Below are 18,314 nucleotides of genomic sequence, written 5' to 3'. Positions count from 1 at the left end.
ACATTGAACTGGGTTCCATACCCATATCAAAATGTCGAGTTAAAACCCGATAAAAAAAGTTCAACATGTTTCATCAAAATACCACCAGGTCAAGTTTGGGGATTATGATATGAACGTTATACATCAGTCATAAAATTATAATTCGGCCATAATTTATAGATCAGCCATTAACGATGGTATCAAAACGTCAGATATGTTATTACTCTCCGACCATAATATTATTATTCGAAGATACAACCATTACTTCTCATTTTCTGATACGAAGGGAATGCTAAGAAGATTGGTATTTGAAAAAATTTAATACCCACTTATTTACTTGAATGTTGGAGTGCTTTTTACAAGTGCTCACCTTCTTATTTTTTCACCACTATCCGTATACCTCATCCTGACAAAGAAGGTACAAGCCTTCACCAGTAGACAAATTATATATTGGTAAAATTTTGTAAAAATAATAATTAATTTTAATTACAAATCAATTCTTTCGATAATAATTAAATAAATTATAAAAGGTAACTATCCTCTATTTACGAAAGAATTAGCTAAAAATTAATTTTTTTAATTATATTTTTTCCTTAAATAGAATCGCTCTTACTCTGTGATATATAAAATACATACCTGGCATTTAGCAAATTAGAAAACGATTTAATTCTCGTTACTTGAATAGTTGAATTTCGTCCAGATGCTTCATTATTATGTTATGCGTCGTTTTTGTTTTCATTTGAACTATTAATTAGAAAGGAAGGAATGAGAATAAAAAGCATGGAGGAAGAAGACCCACAGTGGAAAAGACAAATGGACAGCGCCACACCCAAACAAACATATAAAATCCCCGATTCATTCTCTCTCACACACGTCAACCCTCAAAGCTATGAGCCCCACCCCTTCCTAATCATCATTTACCATAAATAGTAAATAAAAGGTTAAATTACGAAGTTGATTCTTATACCTTTAATAAAATTATAAACTAATCTTTATATTTTAAAAATTTGTAATTGAACCTCTAAATAAAATTAAAATTTATAATTTAGTTATTGTCGTTTAAAAATATTTGATTTAATAGAATATTCTCAACATATTCTCTATTTTAAATATATAAATTGCACATATTTAACAATAAAGACCAATTTATAATTTTAGTGAAAGTATAGAGACCAACTGTATAATTTAACTATTTGAAAATAACCAAAAATTTCTTAAGCTATATGAACCCACATTGTCCCTCCCCAACTTTCTCACTTTTACTTTCTCACTTTCCAAAATAACACCCCAACTCCAGCGCTCTGTGTCTCTCACCTTGGCTCACTATCTCCGTGCCTCTCGCCTCTATCACCACGCCGGATCCACTAATAAATTGAGTTGCTATTTTTATGTTGATTTCTTGCTATTTTTTTCTTAGACATTGAATTGTTTGCTTTGAGCATGTTTGGGATTGGAATCGTTCTCTTCTATTTATCGGTGTTTAATATTGGAATTGAAAGAGAAGAAAAAATTGCCGGATGAGAAAGGCGAAATGGAGGAAGGAGACGAGACCCGACTCGTGAGCACAAATGCGATGGATCCGGTGCAGCAACGGTGAATCGAGGTGAGAGATAAAGAGCGCTGGGGTTGGGGTGTCATTTTGGAAAGTGAGAAAGTCAGAATGAGAGAGTTGGGGAGGGGCGAGGTGAGTTCAGATAGTTTAGGGAGTTTTTGGTCATTTTCAAATGGTTAAATTACATAATTAGTCTCCATACTTTCACTAAAATTGTAAATTGATCCCTGTTATCAAACATGTACAACTCACATGTTTAAAATAAAATAAATTTTGAGAATATTCTATTAAATCAAACACTTTTTGAACGGTAGAGACTAAATTGTAAATTTTAATTCTCTTTAGGATCTAATTATTAAATTTTAAAGTGTAGAGACCAATTTGCAATTTTACTAAAAGTGTAGAGACCAACTGTGTAATTTAACCTAAATGAAAAGTATAGATAATCAACTAGGTAGGAAGGTGCGAGTCATATATTCATATACTTGATTTTAATATTCAAAAAATTATTTTTGTACTCACGCAAAATATGTGCTAGGGGTGTTCATGGATCGAATCCAATCCACATATCTGCGGTATTTATCTGAAAATTGTGGATATAGATCCGATCGGATCCGATCCGCACGCTAGTAAGATCGGATTGCAGATTTTGTGTAGGTATCCACATATCTGTACATCTGCAAAAATAAAGAAATAAATAAATAAATATTCTTTTTATGTTTTATTTCAACTAATAATTATTATGTTATCTTATTTTAATTTATTATTTAAGAAAAATATGTTTAATATTACAGTAAACATATGTAAAAGAATAGAAAAAATGAATTTTATTGATACTTTTTAATAAAAATAAACTTTTAAAAATATTTTTGTGTTTTGCGGATATATCCGATATCCGATCCGATCCACAAATTTGTGGATCGGATAAGATCCAAGTTTAAAAACTGTGGATATCGTATCTAATATGATCTGATGATTTTTATACGGATCAGATCAAAATTTTGGCCCTATCCGATCGGATCAAATCCGCGTTCATCCCTAATAATATGTGCCTTACTACTCCAATCAATAATGTTTTGGAACCGTGATCTTCTTCTCCTCCGTTGCCACAATGTCACCTCCCCTTCACTCTTCGCAGCACCGGCCCCTCTTAGTCCTTCGTCAATCGTCGCACTGTTGCATATCTGCGCTTTCTCATCCAAATGCTTCTCACTGCAATGCTCATCTGCTTGTGCAAGAATGGCACGACCGTAATTTTTCTTTCATATGTTGATGCGATGTTGCCTCCCCTCACTCTCCATGCCACCGGCCTCTCCTGATTCTTCGACAGTCATTACGTCGTCGCACATCCGCACCTTCTTTCAAACGTCTCTCACCGCAAAGTCTATCTCCTCGTGGAAGAACGACGTGACCACCCTCTTCATCTACTTGCAAAAAATCTTTTTCTTACTAGTTTTATATGTTCTTTCTCCGAAGTTTCAGATGTTTTTTTTCTTTAAATTTTAAATTTTTTTATTTTGGATTTTTTAAAATAGTGTTAGATATTTCTTTTTTAAATTTTCAAATGTTTTTTTTCAATAATATTGTATGTCTCATTTTTTTAGATTTTGAATTTTTTAAAATGATTTTGGATATTTCATTTTTATTAGGTTTTTTTTTGTTATGTTATTAGGTTTTGGATATTCTCTTTACAACGGTATTCTTCTTTTTCTTGTAGATTTTGGATGATTATTTTTACTTATTTTGGATGTTTCTTTTTTCTAGGTTTTTGGATATGTATTTTTTATATGTTTTGGATATTTTTATGTGTCTTCTTTTTAGATTTTGAATGTATTTTTTAATAGTTATAAATTTTTTTTAGTTTTCGTAGGTTCTTTTTTCAATGTTTTTTGTTTTGTTAGGTTTTGGAATTTTTTAAATGATTTTGGGTATCTCTTTTTTGTTAGATTTTAGATATTTTTTGTTATATTTCAAATGTTTTTTTTATTAGGTTTTTGAATATTCTTTTTACATTATTGTATATTTATTTTTATTTGGTTTTAGATGTTTTTGTTTAATTTTAAATTTTTTTATTTAATTTTAAATGTTTCTCATGATAATTTAAATTTACATTTCTTCTAAAAAAAAAGCTATTTAGCTGTTCTCTTATTTTTAAAATTATTATATTTTGGTTATATACTTACTCCATATAAATTGTTAGAGAACGTAGAAATTTCAAAATTTACACATAAACCACTACAAAAATGTAGAGTGAAAATTGATTAAAGTCATAAATTATTAGAAGCAATAGTAGTTTAAGAAGAAGCAACTTCAACACATAAATCACAACAAACTATAGCAATTTATAAAAATATTTAAATTTTATATATAAATCTATTAAATACATACATAAATTAGATAAATAATTATAAATATTAAATCTAAATATTAGAAAATCTATTTAAATTTTAAAATGTTTTATAATAGAGTAATTTTGGCCAGCATTTTATTTATTTATACAATTTATCCCTATACATATATAGGTTTTTGATAAATTAAGGTAAGCAAGTATTTGTTTAATTATTTTGTATGTGTCTCTTTGTTGTTGATGTTATTTTTCATAGTTGTTTAGTTGGATAAAAATATTAGCATAAATAATATTTCAACCCTTTTGTTGGACACTTGGACGTGGTGTAATCAAATTTGGAGGTATAAATTAAAATATTGGTTGCTTATAAAATATGTGTATGTATATTTGTTTTTTTAATAAATATTGGGTTATTTGTTTATTGCATGGATTTTTTTGTTTTATTTTTTAATTCAAATACTTTGTTAATTATTTTTAGTTTATATGGTTTTTTCAATATTCTTATAAATGACAAAAAATATATAAGATTATTTTGTCTAAATTAAATATATAGATGAAATGTTTATTTTTAAAAAATTTAAACATAAATAAAAAATAATTTAATTTTGATGTATTAACATCTTAAAAAAAATTTATACATGCATCAAATTATATATCACCATATCGGTCAAAATAATCACTTTTCATAATCAAATATAAATAATCATATAAAATAACGAATATAATTATGGAGACTATATAAAAATTAAAAAATTCTATGCCGCACAAAAAATAATTGTTATGTATTTATTTATAAATAAATATATATTATTTAATTTAATTTTAATGTATATTTATATTTTAATATATAATTTTATAAAAAATTTGATTTGAAAATTAATTTTAATGTACGTTTAATATAATTAATGTAAAATAATTTAGACAATTAATTCATCGAAATCAAACTTTTAAAAAAATACATATTTCATACAAGTAGATACACTAATTTTTATCCTCAATGAATTGGTTCACACTTTTGTAGAATTAAATCGCTTTTGATAAATATTGAAAATCTGTATCAATTTAATATCTAAAATAAATTAATAAATAAAATATTTATCAGAATTAGAATAATGGGAGAAAAATTGATATAAAATTTATGAATATAAAAAATTATGTTAGTTCTTTAATAAGATTTTAAGCATGAGTATTAAAAATGAAACTATAAAAAAATTGCTTGAAAAGGGTTATTCTTCTATAAAAATTTGAAAAAAAATAAATAGGTTTTTTATTTTTTGTGATCATTTGAAAATATTTTTTAGTCTTTTGACTAATTTAAAAATTAGATATATGAATTCTTCTATTTATATGGGTTCGTTAGACCAATAAAAAAGTCTGAAGTGACTTTAATTGTGTTGACCTAGCTATTATAGATGCACACATAAAAATTTTTTTAAAACGGAATAGATAAGTCCGTATGTTTCAAAATGACACCATTTACTTAGCAATCCTTTCCTTTATGGTTGTATATTTCTTTTTGTTTCTCCTGTGAGTAACCATACAAGAAGAAGAAAAAGTATGTTTTCAAGGTTGATATATTCTTGTAGCGGTGGCGGTGGTGGCGAAGGAGTAGAAGAGATGATAATGCAGAACGAAGGAAGAAGAGGAGAGCCGTGTCTAGTTTTGACTTCTGATCTGAAGCCTCGGCTTCGTTAGACCACTGACCTCCATGAACGCTTCATTGATGCTGCCACTCAAGTCGATGGTGCCACTAGTGAGTGACTCTCACTCTCACTCATTTCTTCTTCTCCTTATATACAAAGATTTTGAGAAGGGATGCAAAAATGGTGCGTTAATAATTACTAATTGTTTATAATAATCTAAACGTAACTTACTCATTGAATAATTATGAAATGAATGCTAGCTTCATATTCTCTAGTGCTAGTGTCATTTTTACTGTCCCAAAGAATTGAAAGCTGCCTAACTTCACTTGAGAATTTTGGAGAATTGACATTAGAAGGATCTCTAAGTGAGACAAAAAAGAGAATTTTTAATTTAGAGTCAGTGGTAGCTAACATCGACGGTGGTAGTTAACGTCAAGGCTACAAGTGTAGCTATCAAATGTGACAACAAACTGTACAATGATGTTGGGTCAGAATCAAAGTCAACAAGGGGCTGACGTAGTCAAGGATGAGATTGGAGGAGGGATGTAACGTCGACATAGTAATGATTATAATAGTCGGCAGTGATTTTTGAAAAAGAACAAAAAATTTTTTCTTTTTATTTGTTTTGTTATTAAAGAAGGTTTAAAAAATAAGAAAAAGGTAATTTTGTATCTGAGACGAGATGGAGAAAAGACTTGAAGAGAAAGAAAGAAGTCCTGTATTTTAAAAGAGGTAAAGAAAAAAGAATAAAAAACTAATATGTTTTTTAATTTTTTGGGAGCTTTTTTGTTTTTAAATTTTTTTGACACATTCATGTGATAATAATGACCATATCTGAAAAACAATATTTACGTCATATTTTCATTACATTTTATAAGTTCAAATGGACAGGCAAGGTCTAATACTTTGTTTGGATGGAAGATGGAAATTGAGAGAAAAGAAAATAGAAGGAAAGAAAATGAAAGGAAAAGTTAAATTTTTTTATATTGTTTGGATGAAGAGAAAATAAATGAAAAAAATAGGAGTAAATTTTTTTTATTTGAATAGAAGAAAAAGTAAGGAGGGAGAAAATCATAACCAAGTAAAATTACATTAATACCTTTTCCTATATTATATATAAATAATTAAAATAATAATATAGTAATGTATTTTTACCATTATTTATATGAAGGATAAATTTGTAATTTTACTATTGTTTATACTTTTTTCTTTCGTTTTCATCTTATGTCTGAGAAAAAAAATTTTAAATGGCTTTCGTATTATTTTTTATTTTCCTCCCATTTTTTTACGCTGATTCAAATAGAAGAAAAGTTAATTTTTTATCCATTTTTTATCTTTACATTTTCTTTCTATTCAATTTCCTTTAAATCAAACAATGCCTTAGTGTCCTAATTTAAAGAGATTAAAAATTTAAATATATTTTTTAATTCTCAAAAAATTAAATGTTCTTGTGACAAAAAATTAGAGATCTATTTATATATATATTTTTTAATTTTAGTCAAGTTAAAATAGTTACTTTAATGGAGAGGGAAAAAACTCAAAAAGGACAAATAATCATTTCACATCAAACCCACCATGAGGCCATCACCGTTCCCTTTCCCATTAATAAATAAATACACAGTAACATAAATTATGTGCTGTTTTGTTTTGTTTTGTTTTATCCAGACACAGCTACACCCACACTCTCACTCTCACTCTCACAAGTCACAAACACACAGTAACCTCCTCCACACACACACCAACGACGACACGCTTCCCCGTCGTTCAAACTCAAATCTTCCCTCAGACAAACCCCTCTTTCTCACTAATCACACTAATTAACACATCGTAATCTCTCGTTTACCCGCTAATCACTCACACACAAAACACTTGCACTTAAAAATCGTATAGGATAAAGTGCTCGCATAGATCTCGATTCTCCGATCTCGATGCGGACACGGTCGGTAGTTGCTATTCTGTTACTCTCCTCGTTATTGCTGATGCTCTCTCCAACGGCTTTCCCAATGCCGTTGCAACCGTCCACCTTCTCGGCCAAGCTGATTCACCGTTTCTCCCGAGAACTGAACCTAGTTCGCCACCGGTCCCGTTCGGTTCCGGACCGGCGAACCATTCTCTATTACCAGATGCTTCTACAAAGTGATAAGATCAGGCTCGGCGCTCGCCAGCTCCTCTTTCCTTCTCGCGGTGCCAAAACGATGGCACCCGGCAACGACTTCGGCTGGTAACTAAGCTAATAGTATTTTCTTTTTTTTTTTTTTTTGTGAACATTGAATTTGTATTGCTTAGACTTATTTTTTATTTTTATGTAGCATGGTATTAGTAATAATTTGCTAAAATAGTTGGAGGGACGAGATAAAATTGTGAAATTAACGTAAGAGTAAATGCCCATCCCTGACCATTACGACCCTCTACAATTTGAAAATCCCCGAGCAGTCCTCAATCATTTCTGATACCGGTCTAAGCGGCCCTTTAACCATCACTAAGTCACCGTGGGCCACTTAGACCAATTAGTTGAATTAATCATTTGAGCAAATGGTCAGGTGCCGAAGAGCGCATTTACTCTCAATGTAATTTTTTTATTTTTTTATTTTTTTTATTATTAATATTTTTTTTATAACTTTTTGTGATTTGGTTAGGTTGCATTACACTTGGATTGATATAGGGACACCGAGTATTTCGTTTTTAGTGGCATTGGATGCCGGGAGTGATCTGTTATGGGTTCCATGTGATTGCATACAGTGCGCTCCCTTGTCTGCCAGTTACTATGCCCCTCTGGTATGCTGCCTAATCCTGTTCATCTATCTATCTATCTATATGATTTGCCATGGTTGTTAAAACTGTAATATTATGGTAGCAATTGCAGTTGTGTGATTGTAGCAATTTAAAACAATAATTTAGCATTCCATCATGCAAGAACTACTTATGTTTGAATGGTAGGCTTTGAAGGGAAGGTACATAGTTCTTGTTTTTGAAGTTAGGAAGCTATAGTATAAGCCATTAGTCTCTAGAATGCTGTTTGAGTCAAGTCTGGCTTTACTACAGGGGAAAGCTCCCAAAATACCAGGTGTTTTTTTAATAATAATAAATAATAAAACAATCTGTCAGACTTATACATGGGATTTTGTTTAAGGAAAATAAATGTTGAACCACTTGAATTAACAAAGTGTAAAGTACTTGAGCAAGTGCCAACACACACACACACACACACACACACACACACACACATATATATATATATAATGAAAACCCTACTAGCCTTGTCCCTGTAAAACTCTCTTTTCTAAACATAGCCTTAATTGGAAATCAAATTGTTAATAGGATGCCAATCATGACAATTCCCCTAGTGTTAATCTCACAGTAATATCAGTCAAGATCTCCGGTCAAAAGACGAAAGTGTTTAATGTTAAATATAACTCCATTTTCAATGAAGTTAGAGGGTAAGCTAAGAGACAATAACGAGATAGGTTTAGCAATTAGCACTTATTTTGCAATAATTGATTGGCAGGTGCTCCCTCATGTTTGGGGCATCTATTATGCAGGATAGAGATCTGAATGAGTATAGTCCTTCTCGTTCAAGATCCAGCAAGCCTCTGTCTTGCAGCCATCAGTTATGTGATCTGGGTTCAAACTGTAAGAGTTCCAAGCAGCAGTGTCCATACACAATCAATTACGTATCAGAAAATACATCGAGTTCTGGATTGTTGGTTGAGGACATATTGCATCTTCAATCAGGAGGTGGTGGTAGTGCTGGCGGATCTAACACTTCTGTTCAGGCTTCGGTTGTTATCGGGTGTGACTGCGTTTTCCTATCTTAATTACTAAACATCATTCCCCTGATGAATGATGGTGTTTCTGTTTCACTGTGTTAGAAATAGTTGCTTGATTTTACGTTATTTTATTTTTTCCGACTTCATTTTTGACGAGTGCAGGTGTGGTATGAAGCAGAGTGGCGGGTATTTAGATGGGATAGCTCCGGATGGCCTCATGGGTTTGGGACCTGGGGAGAGTTCAGTTCCAAGTATTCTTGCAAAATCAGGACTAATCCATGATTCTTTTTCCTTATGTTTTAATGCTGATGGTTCTGGTCGCATGTTTTTTGGGGACCAGGGATCATCCATCCAACAACAGTCTACTTCATTCTTGCCATTCGATGGAATATAGTATGGAACTATCTATGTGCTTTAAGTCAGTTTTCAATCTTTTGCATTGAAGTACTTTAGAAAACTCCATCATGCTAATTGTGATGAATTTGCTTGTTAGTTCAACCTACATTATTGGAGTGGAGACATGTTGTATTGGGAATTCTTGTCTCAAAATGACAAGTTTTAAAGCACAGGTTGATAGTGGAACATCATTTACATTTCTTCCTGGGCATGTGTATGAATCCATAGCAGAGGAGGTACTTCGTTTTTTAGAATTTGATGTAGACAATTATTAGTTGTTATTGTACATTTGTACTTATGTAAATCCTTCACAGCTGGCTTAATATGGTTATATTTGTGGCAGTTTGATAAAAAGCTAAATGCCTCAAGAGCTACCTTCAAAGATACTCCCTGGGAGTATTGTTATGCTTCCAGGTGAATATACTCTATCTCACTCATTTGTACTTTTCTCCTCAATGTTTGGATGTCCTAAATGGATGATTGCTATAATTTCTCCTTTTTTTTTCCTTTTTAAAATCTTTGTTCATTCAGTTCACAAGACTTGCCAAAGATTCCCACCTTAACACTCATGTTCCAGCAGAATAACAGCTTTGTGGTCTATAATCCTGTGTTTGTATTCAATGTCGATCAGGTTGGTATAGATTAAGTGATTCTTTTCTGTTTTCTCGCCTCGTTATGTTGGTTGTCCTCTAAATCCTGAGGACTGATCCATTTTGTGCAGAAAACAACTGCATTTTGTTTAGCCATAGAGCCAGCTGAAGGGGATATGGGAACAATAGGACGTAAGTTTACATATTTTCTATGGCAAAGTCTATTGATTGCTCCCTATTCTATAGGATAAAAAGATACTTATTTTGACCCCAAAGCTAATATAAATATAACCTTTTGCAGAGAACTTCATGACGGGATATCGGTTGGTATTTGATCAAGAAAACAAGAAGTTAGCATGGTCACGGTCAAATTGTGAGTCGTTTCTCCTTATCATATGAATAAAAAATCAAATGCTGATTTTATTCAAATCTATATGCTTCTAAATCTTAAAGTTAAAAATTAAAAAACATAGTGAATCTGTATCCCCAAGTCCCTTTTTTTATGAAACCCTTTTTGCTTAAATGCTATATGAATCTGTAGGTAAGGATCTCAATCTAGGTAAGGCAATGCCCCTTTCGCCTCCAAACGAGACAGCCTCGAACCCATTACCGGCAGATGAGCAGCAGAGAACTAAGGGGAATGCGGTTGCCCCAGCTGTTGCCGGAACAGCTCCTCGCAAACCTTCTGGTGCTACGTCTTTGACGATTTCATGCCGGCATCATTGGCACTGTTATTTGTTTCTTCTATTCCAACTTCTAGTAGCCTTCTTATGAGACCTTCACTTTCTAATGTATTTTCATATGTAGCATGTCTAGTGTCTAGATAGCTTTACATGTATATGTATATCCAAATCTGTTAACATTTTGTCCTCCTAGCTTTGTAAGTAAGTTAGATCTCACGCCATATAATGCTGTTAGTTTTCAACGTTACCAGCATTTAATTCCTTGCGGCTTGTAACGGACCATTTTTTTTTTCCTGTTAACCCCCACTGTTCTTGGGGCGAGGTTATGTAAATTTAATTTGCTTCTTGTCCGAAAGAGTAAAGAGTAAAGACCAGCCTATTTACATTCAAAGTTGCTATTTTCCTAAAGATTAAGTGTTTGTTGGGGTCTTATTAAATCGATGAAAAAAGATATTTCTTATTTTTTAGTGTGCTTGATAAATTTTTAATAAATCAATAAAAAGTATTTTTATTTTATTTTATCTAAATATAATTGATAAATAAAAAGAGTTTTTTACACGAAATATTCAAATATAAAATTATTTTTATTTTTGTAAATGATCTTTTAAAAAAATATTATTTAAAAAAAGATCTTTTTTAAAAATGATGTCTAAACAAGTTCTAAGTACATGAAACTAATTTTTCATTAGCCAATATTAGTCCATTTTTTTTTTAATTGTAAAAATTGGAAGATTTAGAATTTAGGATTTAGGGTTTAAAATTTATAATTTAAGATAAAAAATATATTTTTAAATATTGTGCTACTTTGCTCACTTTGCAAGTCCTACTTGAAACTCTTGTGAACTGTGCTAAATATTGTGCTTTTTGTGCATCCTCACTTGCCAAATTCTGTATTAAAATAGTCTGAATATAAGTCATTTAAATAGTTCAAGCTATGTTAAAAAAAAAAAAAAAAAGATAGGGAAGAAAATTATTTCAAGCTCACTTTATATATATATATATATATATATATATATATATATATATACACACATACACTCCTGATTGAATAGTTCAAGTTATTTATACATGATATACTTGGATATAAGGGCAAATCATGTAACTAAGCCAATGGAGTAGAATATTATACAAATCAACCAAACCAAAAATTGGTTCATAAATCAACTAAACCACATTTTTATGTAATTTGAATCAGGTCAATTCGAATTACACACACGCACACACTCACTAATTCGAATCAGGTTGATTCGAATTACACCATTGCACGAAACCCCAAGTAGTTCGAATCTGGTTGATTCAAATTACTCACATTTTGCCTTTAGTAGTAATTCGAATGGAGTTATTTCAAATTACACTGGATTCGGCTATATAAGGAGTTCGAACCCACCTCATTCGAATCACTTTTCCATTCTTATATCCCACTAAATCCCAGAGAAAACGACTCAGATTTGCTCCGACAAAGGCTCGAGCAGGATACCTAGCCGATGGGGGACGATCCGGAAAGACTATATCGTTTGGATGGAGTTGCTCATATAGCTGGGGTCATCAACGACGAGGTTAGTAGTTAGGTTTTTTTTTGTGGTTTCTTTTAGTGGTTTTGCATGTGGTTTATGTTAGTGGTTTTTCATGTCGTTTATTTTAGTGATTTTGCTTGTGTTTTGGTTGGTGGTTTATGTTAGTGGTTTATATTAGTAGTATTGCAAGTGATTTATTTTAGTAGTTTTGTTTGCGGTTTTATTGGTGGTTTTATGTTAGTGGTTTATGTTATTGGTATTGGAAGTGGTTTTGTAGGTGGTTTTGCATGTGGTTTATGTTAGTGATTTTGCATGTGGCTTATTTATGTGGTTTTGTTTGTGGTTTTCTTGATGGTTTATGTTAGTGGTTTTGTTAGTGCTTTATGTTAGTGGTTTATGCCAATGGATTTGCAAGTGGTTTATGCTAGTGGTTTTGCATGTGGTTTATGTTAGTGGTTTTGCATGTGGTTTATGTTAGTGGTTTATGCTAGTGGTTTTGCATGTGGTTTTTGTTAGTGGTTTATGTTAGTATTTTCTGTTACTGCTTTCTGTTAGTGGTTTCTGTTGTTAGTAGTTTTGTAAGTGGTTGTAATTATGCGGTCCATCTTATGCGCAGCCCCAGCGATGCATATCGAGCATGCGGCGGCAGCAGGACATGCTCCTCGATGAGAGGTACGTTCCGTAATTACAGATGGCTGGATTATACCATCTTGCGAGATTGAACGATAGATGGTTCAGATTGGATGAGCCCCTGGTCAGTGCTTTCATCGAGCGATGGCGTTCGGAGAAAACACATTCCACATGTCGTTCAGTGAGTACACGATCACACTACAGGACGTGGCGTACCAGTTGGGGTTGCCGGTCGACGAACGCTACGTCAGTGGTTGCCTGACGGATTTCCAGATATACATCCAGGGTGGCCGTCGATTCCAGGAGTTGCTTGGTGTCTTACCGCCTGCGAACCAAATTCAGAAATTCGCAGTGAACTGCACCTGGTTCTAAGAGACTTTTGGAGAGTGCCCCGCGGGAGCCGACGAAGAGACAGTGAGGCGCTATGCTCGTGCTTATATCATGATGCTGTTGGGCACTCTACTATTTACCGACAAGTCCAGCAACCGTATTCACATCAGATGGCTACCCTATGTGGCTAGACTTGAGGAGATGGGTGGCTACAGCTGGGGGTCGGCAGCATTAGCATGGTTGTACCGGTGCATGTACTGAGTGGCCAACAGATATGTGGTCAAGTTAGCTGGCCCATTACAGTTACTTCAGTCTTGGATCTTTTGGCGCTTTCCTGGGTTTAGACCTCTTGGGTATGATAAGTTCAGCTGTCCCTTGGCCTCGAGGTATTGTTGTCGAACTTTTCTATTTCGAGTTAAATTATTTAATTCCATGTCCGCTTATAATGTTATACTATTTTGTCATACTTTTCTTTCGTAATAACACCGATGTGAGTTGCAGGTGGTCAGGTCACAATCCTTCCGGTAGCGAGAAGGGAGCTCAAGTGCAGATGTGGAGGCTGAGGATAGACATGTTACAGGCCAGGGATGTGAGTATACTAACCGCTTATCTTTACTTAAGTAACCTTTCATACTTCGAATCACGATATGGCCTAACGTTGTTGATATGTTTTTGCAGTTTATCTGGATGCCGTATAGCTCTCCCGAGGTACTTCAGGTTGTGCATCTAGAGGTGTTGGAGCCTCGTCATACGACGTTATGGCGGTGTGTGATGGCATTGATATATTTTGCCGTCATAGAGTGGCATCAGATTACCGCAATTCGGCAAATTGCTGACCAACCTGAAACTCTGTCAGACCTCTTTCTAGTATTCTTTGTTGTGAGTTTCATGCTATTTGGAGAGGGCTTGTTATGGCTTGGGATTGCGAGTGCAAAGAGGTCATATGTGAAACTGATAATCTTGATGTGTTTCTTCTTGTTTCGCAAGACACAACCAGCATGATTACGAATGACTCTGATCTGCTTGACAAAATCAAAGAGATGCTTTAGCGCAATTGGACAGCTACTTTAGTGCTCATCCAGCACACAGCAAACAGAGCGGCTGATTTAATGGCTAAGACTGCTGCTTTAAACAAGCATGTGTACTTAGAGTGGTTACTGTCCCCTAATAATTTAGACATTATTATTAGAGAGGAGTGCTACTCTTTCTCTTAGGTCCTTTTTATTTGTGTTATGTTCAGTTACAAAAAAAAACCGCCCCATTATCACGTATTCTTTCCTTTCCCATCGTTGACCTTCACGATCATGCCCCAATCCCATGGAGTTGCTGTCGCCACGCGCCATGTTTTCTTTCCTTCCCCATTGCAGACCTCCACAAAAGAAATATCTATATAAAATACAAAAGAAATATTCACTATCCTATAATAAAAAAGATCCATTTTTCCATATTAAGAAAACATCCAGGTATTTCAAGAAAGGGAAGAGGATGAGGCAGTGGTCACGTGGTGATGCGGCATGGAGGCAGGGACGGAGGAGATTAGTAACGCTGTACGTAGGAGCGCAGGCGCGATGCAAATGATGACCGGCCGTGGTGCTTCGTTGGATGGCGCAACATAGTGCTTTGTAGGGAGGCGGTGTGACGTGTTGCTTGGTCAAACGGCGCAGAGTGGTTTGTCGGCAACGACAGCGCGATACTTTTTCATTGTCAAGAATGGATGATGCAGAGAGCGGAATTGTGAAAGTGCAGAAAGGGGACTGTAGTGAAAAGTGGAGGCGGTGAAAGGATGGAAAGATGAATTAAGGTAAGAAAGGGTAAATGGGAGAAGACTTTTTTTATTGTGTTGGGCTTTGGGGTTCAACCCAATAAGAATTGTCAGAAATTGGCAGGACTTTTTGTTGGTTACCTAGTAGGATTGTATATTTTATTCATGATTAGATAGTAAGAAATAAATCAAAATTCTTTCTTTGTTTTGCAAAAAAGCTCCTTGCAACTTATTTTTGTTTTAACTTTTAGAGCCTGTTATTCTTATTGGTCTCTTGTTAGTTATATAAAAATTTAATTATTCTACATGTTTTTATAGTTCTAACTAATTTTTAATTAGATTTTTATATTTTTTTCTTTTCAATTAAACTCTATACCATTTAATTTTTTTCAATTAAGTCCCTATTAAGGTTAAACATCTAAAAAACATTAGTAAAGTATGAATTTAATTATTTATCTATACCTTATATGTATAATTTCCATCCTCACCGTCTTTCACCACTTTCTCATCTTGTCCACCATCTTCTCACCCTCCTCTTTTGTCTCCTGAAGAACGGATTTCCTATCGGTAAAGAAATATAAAAATATGATTGTGTTGTAGGCATAGCTTCTAAACCAACAGAAAATCCTTTCTTATAAACGTTTGGTTGTCACAAGTAACAAACCCAATAAAATTTATAAACCGAAGTATTCAAACCTCGGGTCGTCTTCTCAAGGAATTGCAGGGAAGTGTGTTTTACTATTGGTTATGAAAAACAGTGTTTTTGGGTTTTGAAAAGGTTTTGAACAAGAGAAATGGATTGCAGGAATTAACAAATTACTAACTAAGAAATCTCTTGGCAAGGTATAAAAACTGAAAGTCCTATCCTAGTTATCCTTATCAATGGTGATTAGAATTATATTTTTGCTCCCACTAAGTCAACCTCTAACTATGAAGGTAAGTTAAGTGGACAAATCAATTTAACACCTAAAGTCCTAGTCAACTCCTTAAGGAAAGACTAGAGTTATAGGAATCTAAATTAATCAGCAAAGGTAACAATTATCAATACGATGAGTTTGACAACTCAAGAGTCACCAATTAATCAACCAAAGCCAAAAGGAGAAAATCTAAATTATTTATATAATAAATAGAAGAAAGCAATCATGAGTCTGAAATACCTCAAATTATATTAGTTATGGAAATCCTAACATGAAAAGTTCATAAACAAATAAAAGAGAAAATAAATAAAAAGAACATTGAACCTGAGATAAAGAAGATGAAAGTATTCCTAAATCCTTTAAGAGGAATCCTAATCCTAATCCTAAGAGAGAGGAGAGAGCCTCTCTCTCTAAAAACTATATCTAAATCCTAAAACTATGTATGAATGTATGTTGTATGATGTATCCAGTGTCTACTCCCTTGATGAATTGATGGATCCCTCCATTTATAGCCCTTTAATCTGTGTTCTCTGGGTTTGGATCTGGACCAAAAAAAGGTCCAGAAGTCGCTGGGGCCGACTTCAGCAAATTCTGCAGATTGCGCACGTCACGCGTCCGCGTGGGTCACGCGTCCGCGTGGGTCACGCGTCCGCGTGGGTCACGCGGTCGCGTCATCTGAAGTGTTGCTCTTCCACGCGGTCGCGTCAGTCATGCGTCCGCGTTAGTTGTGTTTCGCGAGTCACGTGTTCGCGTCATTTATGCGCTCGCGTCGATGCCAATTTACGCAAAGCACGCGTTTGCGTCGTCCATGCGGACGCGTCACTGTCAGTTTCTCCAAAAACTCCAATTTGTGCTTTCCTTCCATTTTTGTATGTTTTCTTTCCATCCTTTAAGTCATTCCTACCCTATAAAATCTGAAAGTACTTGACACACAAATCACGGCATCGAATGGTAATAAAGGATAATTAAATTTAATAATTTTAAAGCATAGGAAACATGTTTTTCTCATATGTAAAATCATGCAAATTCATATGAATAAGTGGGTGAAGAGTTCATAAAATCATTCAATTTAAACACATATCATAAAATAGTGGTTTATCATCTCCATCATCTCTCTACTAACAAATTCCTTTTTTACTGTAGTAAAATTTTTGCCATAATCGACACAAATCCAGAACTAGCATGATCAAAAACATGTTCTCTTCCTCCACCGTTGCCAAAAATTAACCTACTTTTTCTAATTTTTCTCCGATTCCAAAGGTTGAATCTTTTGTATTTTTTATTTTCATTTGCTTTCATTAAAATGTGTTCTATTCATTTTAAATATCTCCTTTTTTAAAAAAAAATTATATTTACAAATAAAATTAAACATATAAACCTATTTTATTGATAGAAGGCTTTTACAAAAACATTAGAGGAAGGAATACTCTTCTTCGTCAATAGAAATTGAGACTTATAAACAACCATAAAAAAATCAGAAAAAAGATTTTGACTTTAGAAGATTTTTACAAGTGAATCTTTTCTTTTCACTTAAATTGACTTTGAAGTTACAGTGGGTTGGAAGAGAAATGGCAAAAAAATATGACAAATTGACAATGGTGTTTTACCATTCATCTTTTGAAATCATTGAAAGATTTTAACTTTGCTTCTTTAACTGAAATTGATGTATTGGTGCTCGAGGAGAAATCGGTATGCAAGATCGACCAACCCTTTGTGCTTGGAATGGATTGATTGGAGGGCTCAATCGCGTGAGCCACACGTTGACGTGGAGCGCTGCCGTGTGAAGATGTAGTTTCGGATGACGATATAATTGGTTTTGTGGAGTCGCCGACGAGGAAAACAACGTTGGGCTCAATCTCCTCCTCGATGAGGGAGTCGACAAGAAAACGAACGGAGATGGAGATGGGGGCTTCAATGTCGCAGATTCTGAAGACATCGTACGATGGTTTCTGGCGACAATAGAGGCGGTGCTATTGATCTCAGAAAAGAACTTCTTGAGATAGCAAGGTGAGCGACAAAGGTGAGAGTAATCTCATAAGTGCTTATCGGAAAGGAAGAAAGGTTGGGAGTGTGTGTGAAAGAATGTTGACTTTTTTAAAATTTAGAAAATAAAAGGTGTTCTCGTTTAGGAATTGTATCTTTTATGTATGGTATATTTGTTTGTTTACTAGAATATTTTATTAATTTTAATATTTAGAGAATGT

The 18,314-nt window shown here is 33.5% G+C and overlaps 1 protein-coding gene across 2 annotated transcripts; it reads left to right on the top strand.

Annotated features, from left to right (window-relative positions):
- The first annotated feature begins 7,159 nt into the window (after nucleotides 1–7,159).
- LOC112715232 (aspartic proteinase-like protein 1) lies at nucleotides 7,160–11,365 on the top strand. 2 transcript variants are annotated; one of them, XM_025766991.3, is made up of 10 exons: nucleotides 7,160–7,742; nucleotides 8,158–8,296; nucleotides 9,061–9,311; nucleotides 9,451–9,681; nucleotides 9,782–9,920; nucleotides 10,028–10,098; nucleotides 10,216–10,315; nucleotides 10,406–10,466; nucleotides 10,576–10,647; nucleotides 10,816–11,365. In XM_025766991.3, the coding sequence occupies exons 1-10, from the start codon at nucleotides 7,450–7,452 to the stop codon at nucleotides 11,046–11,048; spliced, it is 1,590 nt and encodes a 529-aa protein (XP_025622776.1). In that variant the 5' UTR covers nucleotides 7,160–7,449; the 3' UTR covers nucleotides 11,049–11,365. The 2 variants fall into 2 exon arrangements, with proteins under 2 accessions (XP_025622776.1, XP_025622777.1); XM_025766992.3 differs by having other exon boundaries at nucleotides 7,161–7,742; nucleotides 9,027–9,311.
- The last annotated feature ends 6,949 nt before the right edge of the window (nucleotides 11,366–18,314 follow it).

Source organism: Arachis hypogaea, chromosome 10 (genome assembly GCF_003086295.3).
Source record: "Arachis hypogaea cultivar Tifrunner chromosome 10, arahy.Tifrunner.gnm2.J5K5, whole genome shotgun sequence".
Taxonomy (NCBI): Eukaryota; Viridiplantae; Streptophyta; class Magnoliopsida; order Fabales; family Fabaceae; genus Arachis; species Arachis hypogaea.
This window is presented reverse-complemented; position numbering and strand designations above follow the sequence as displayed.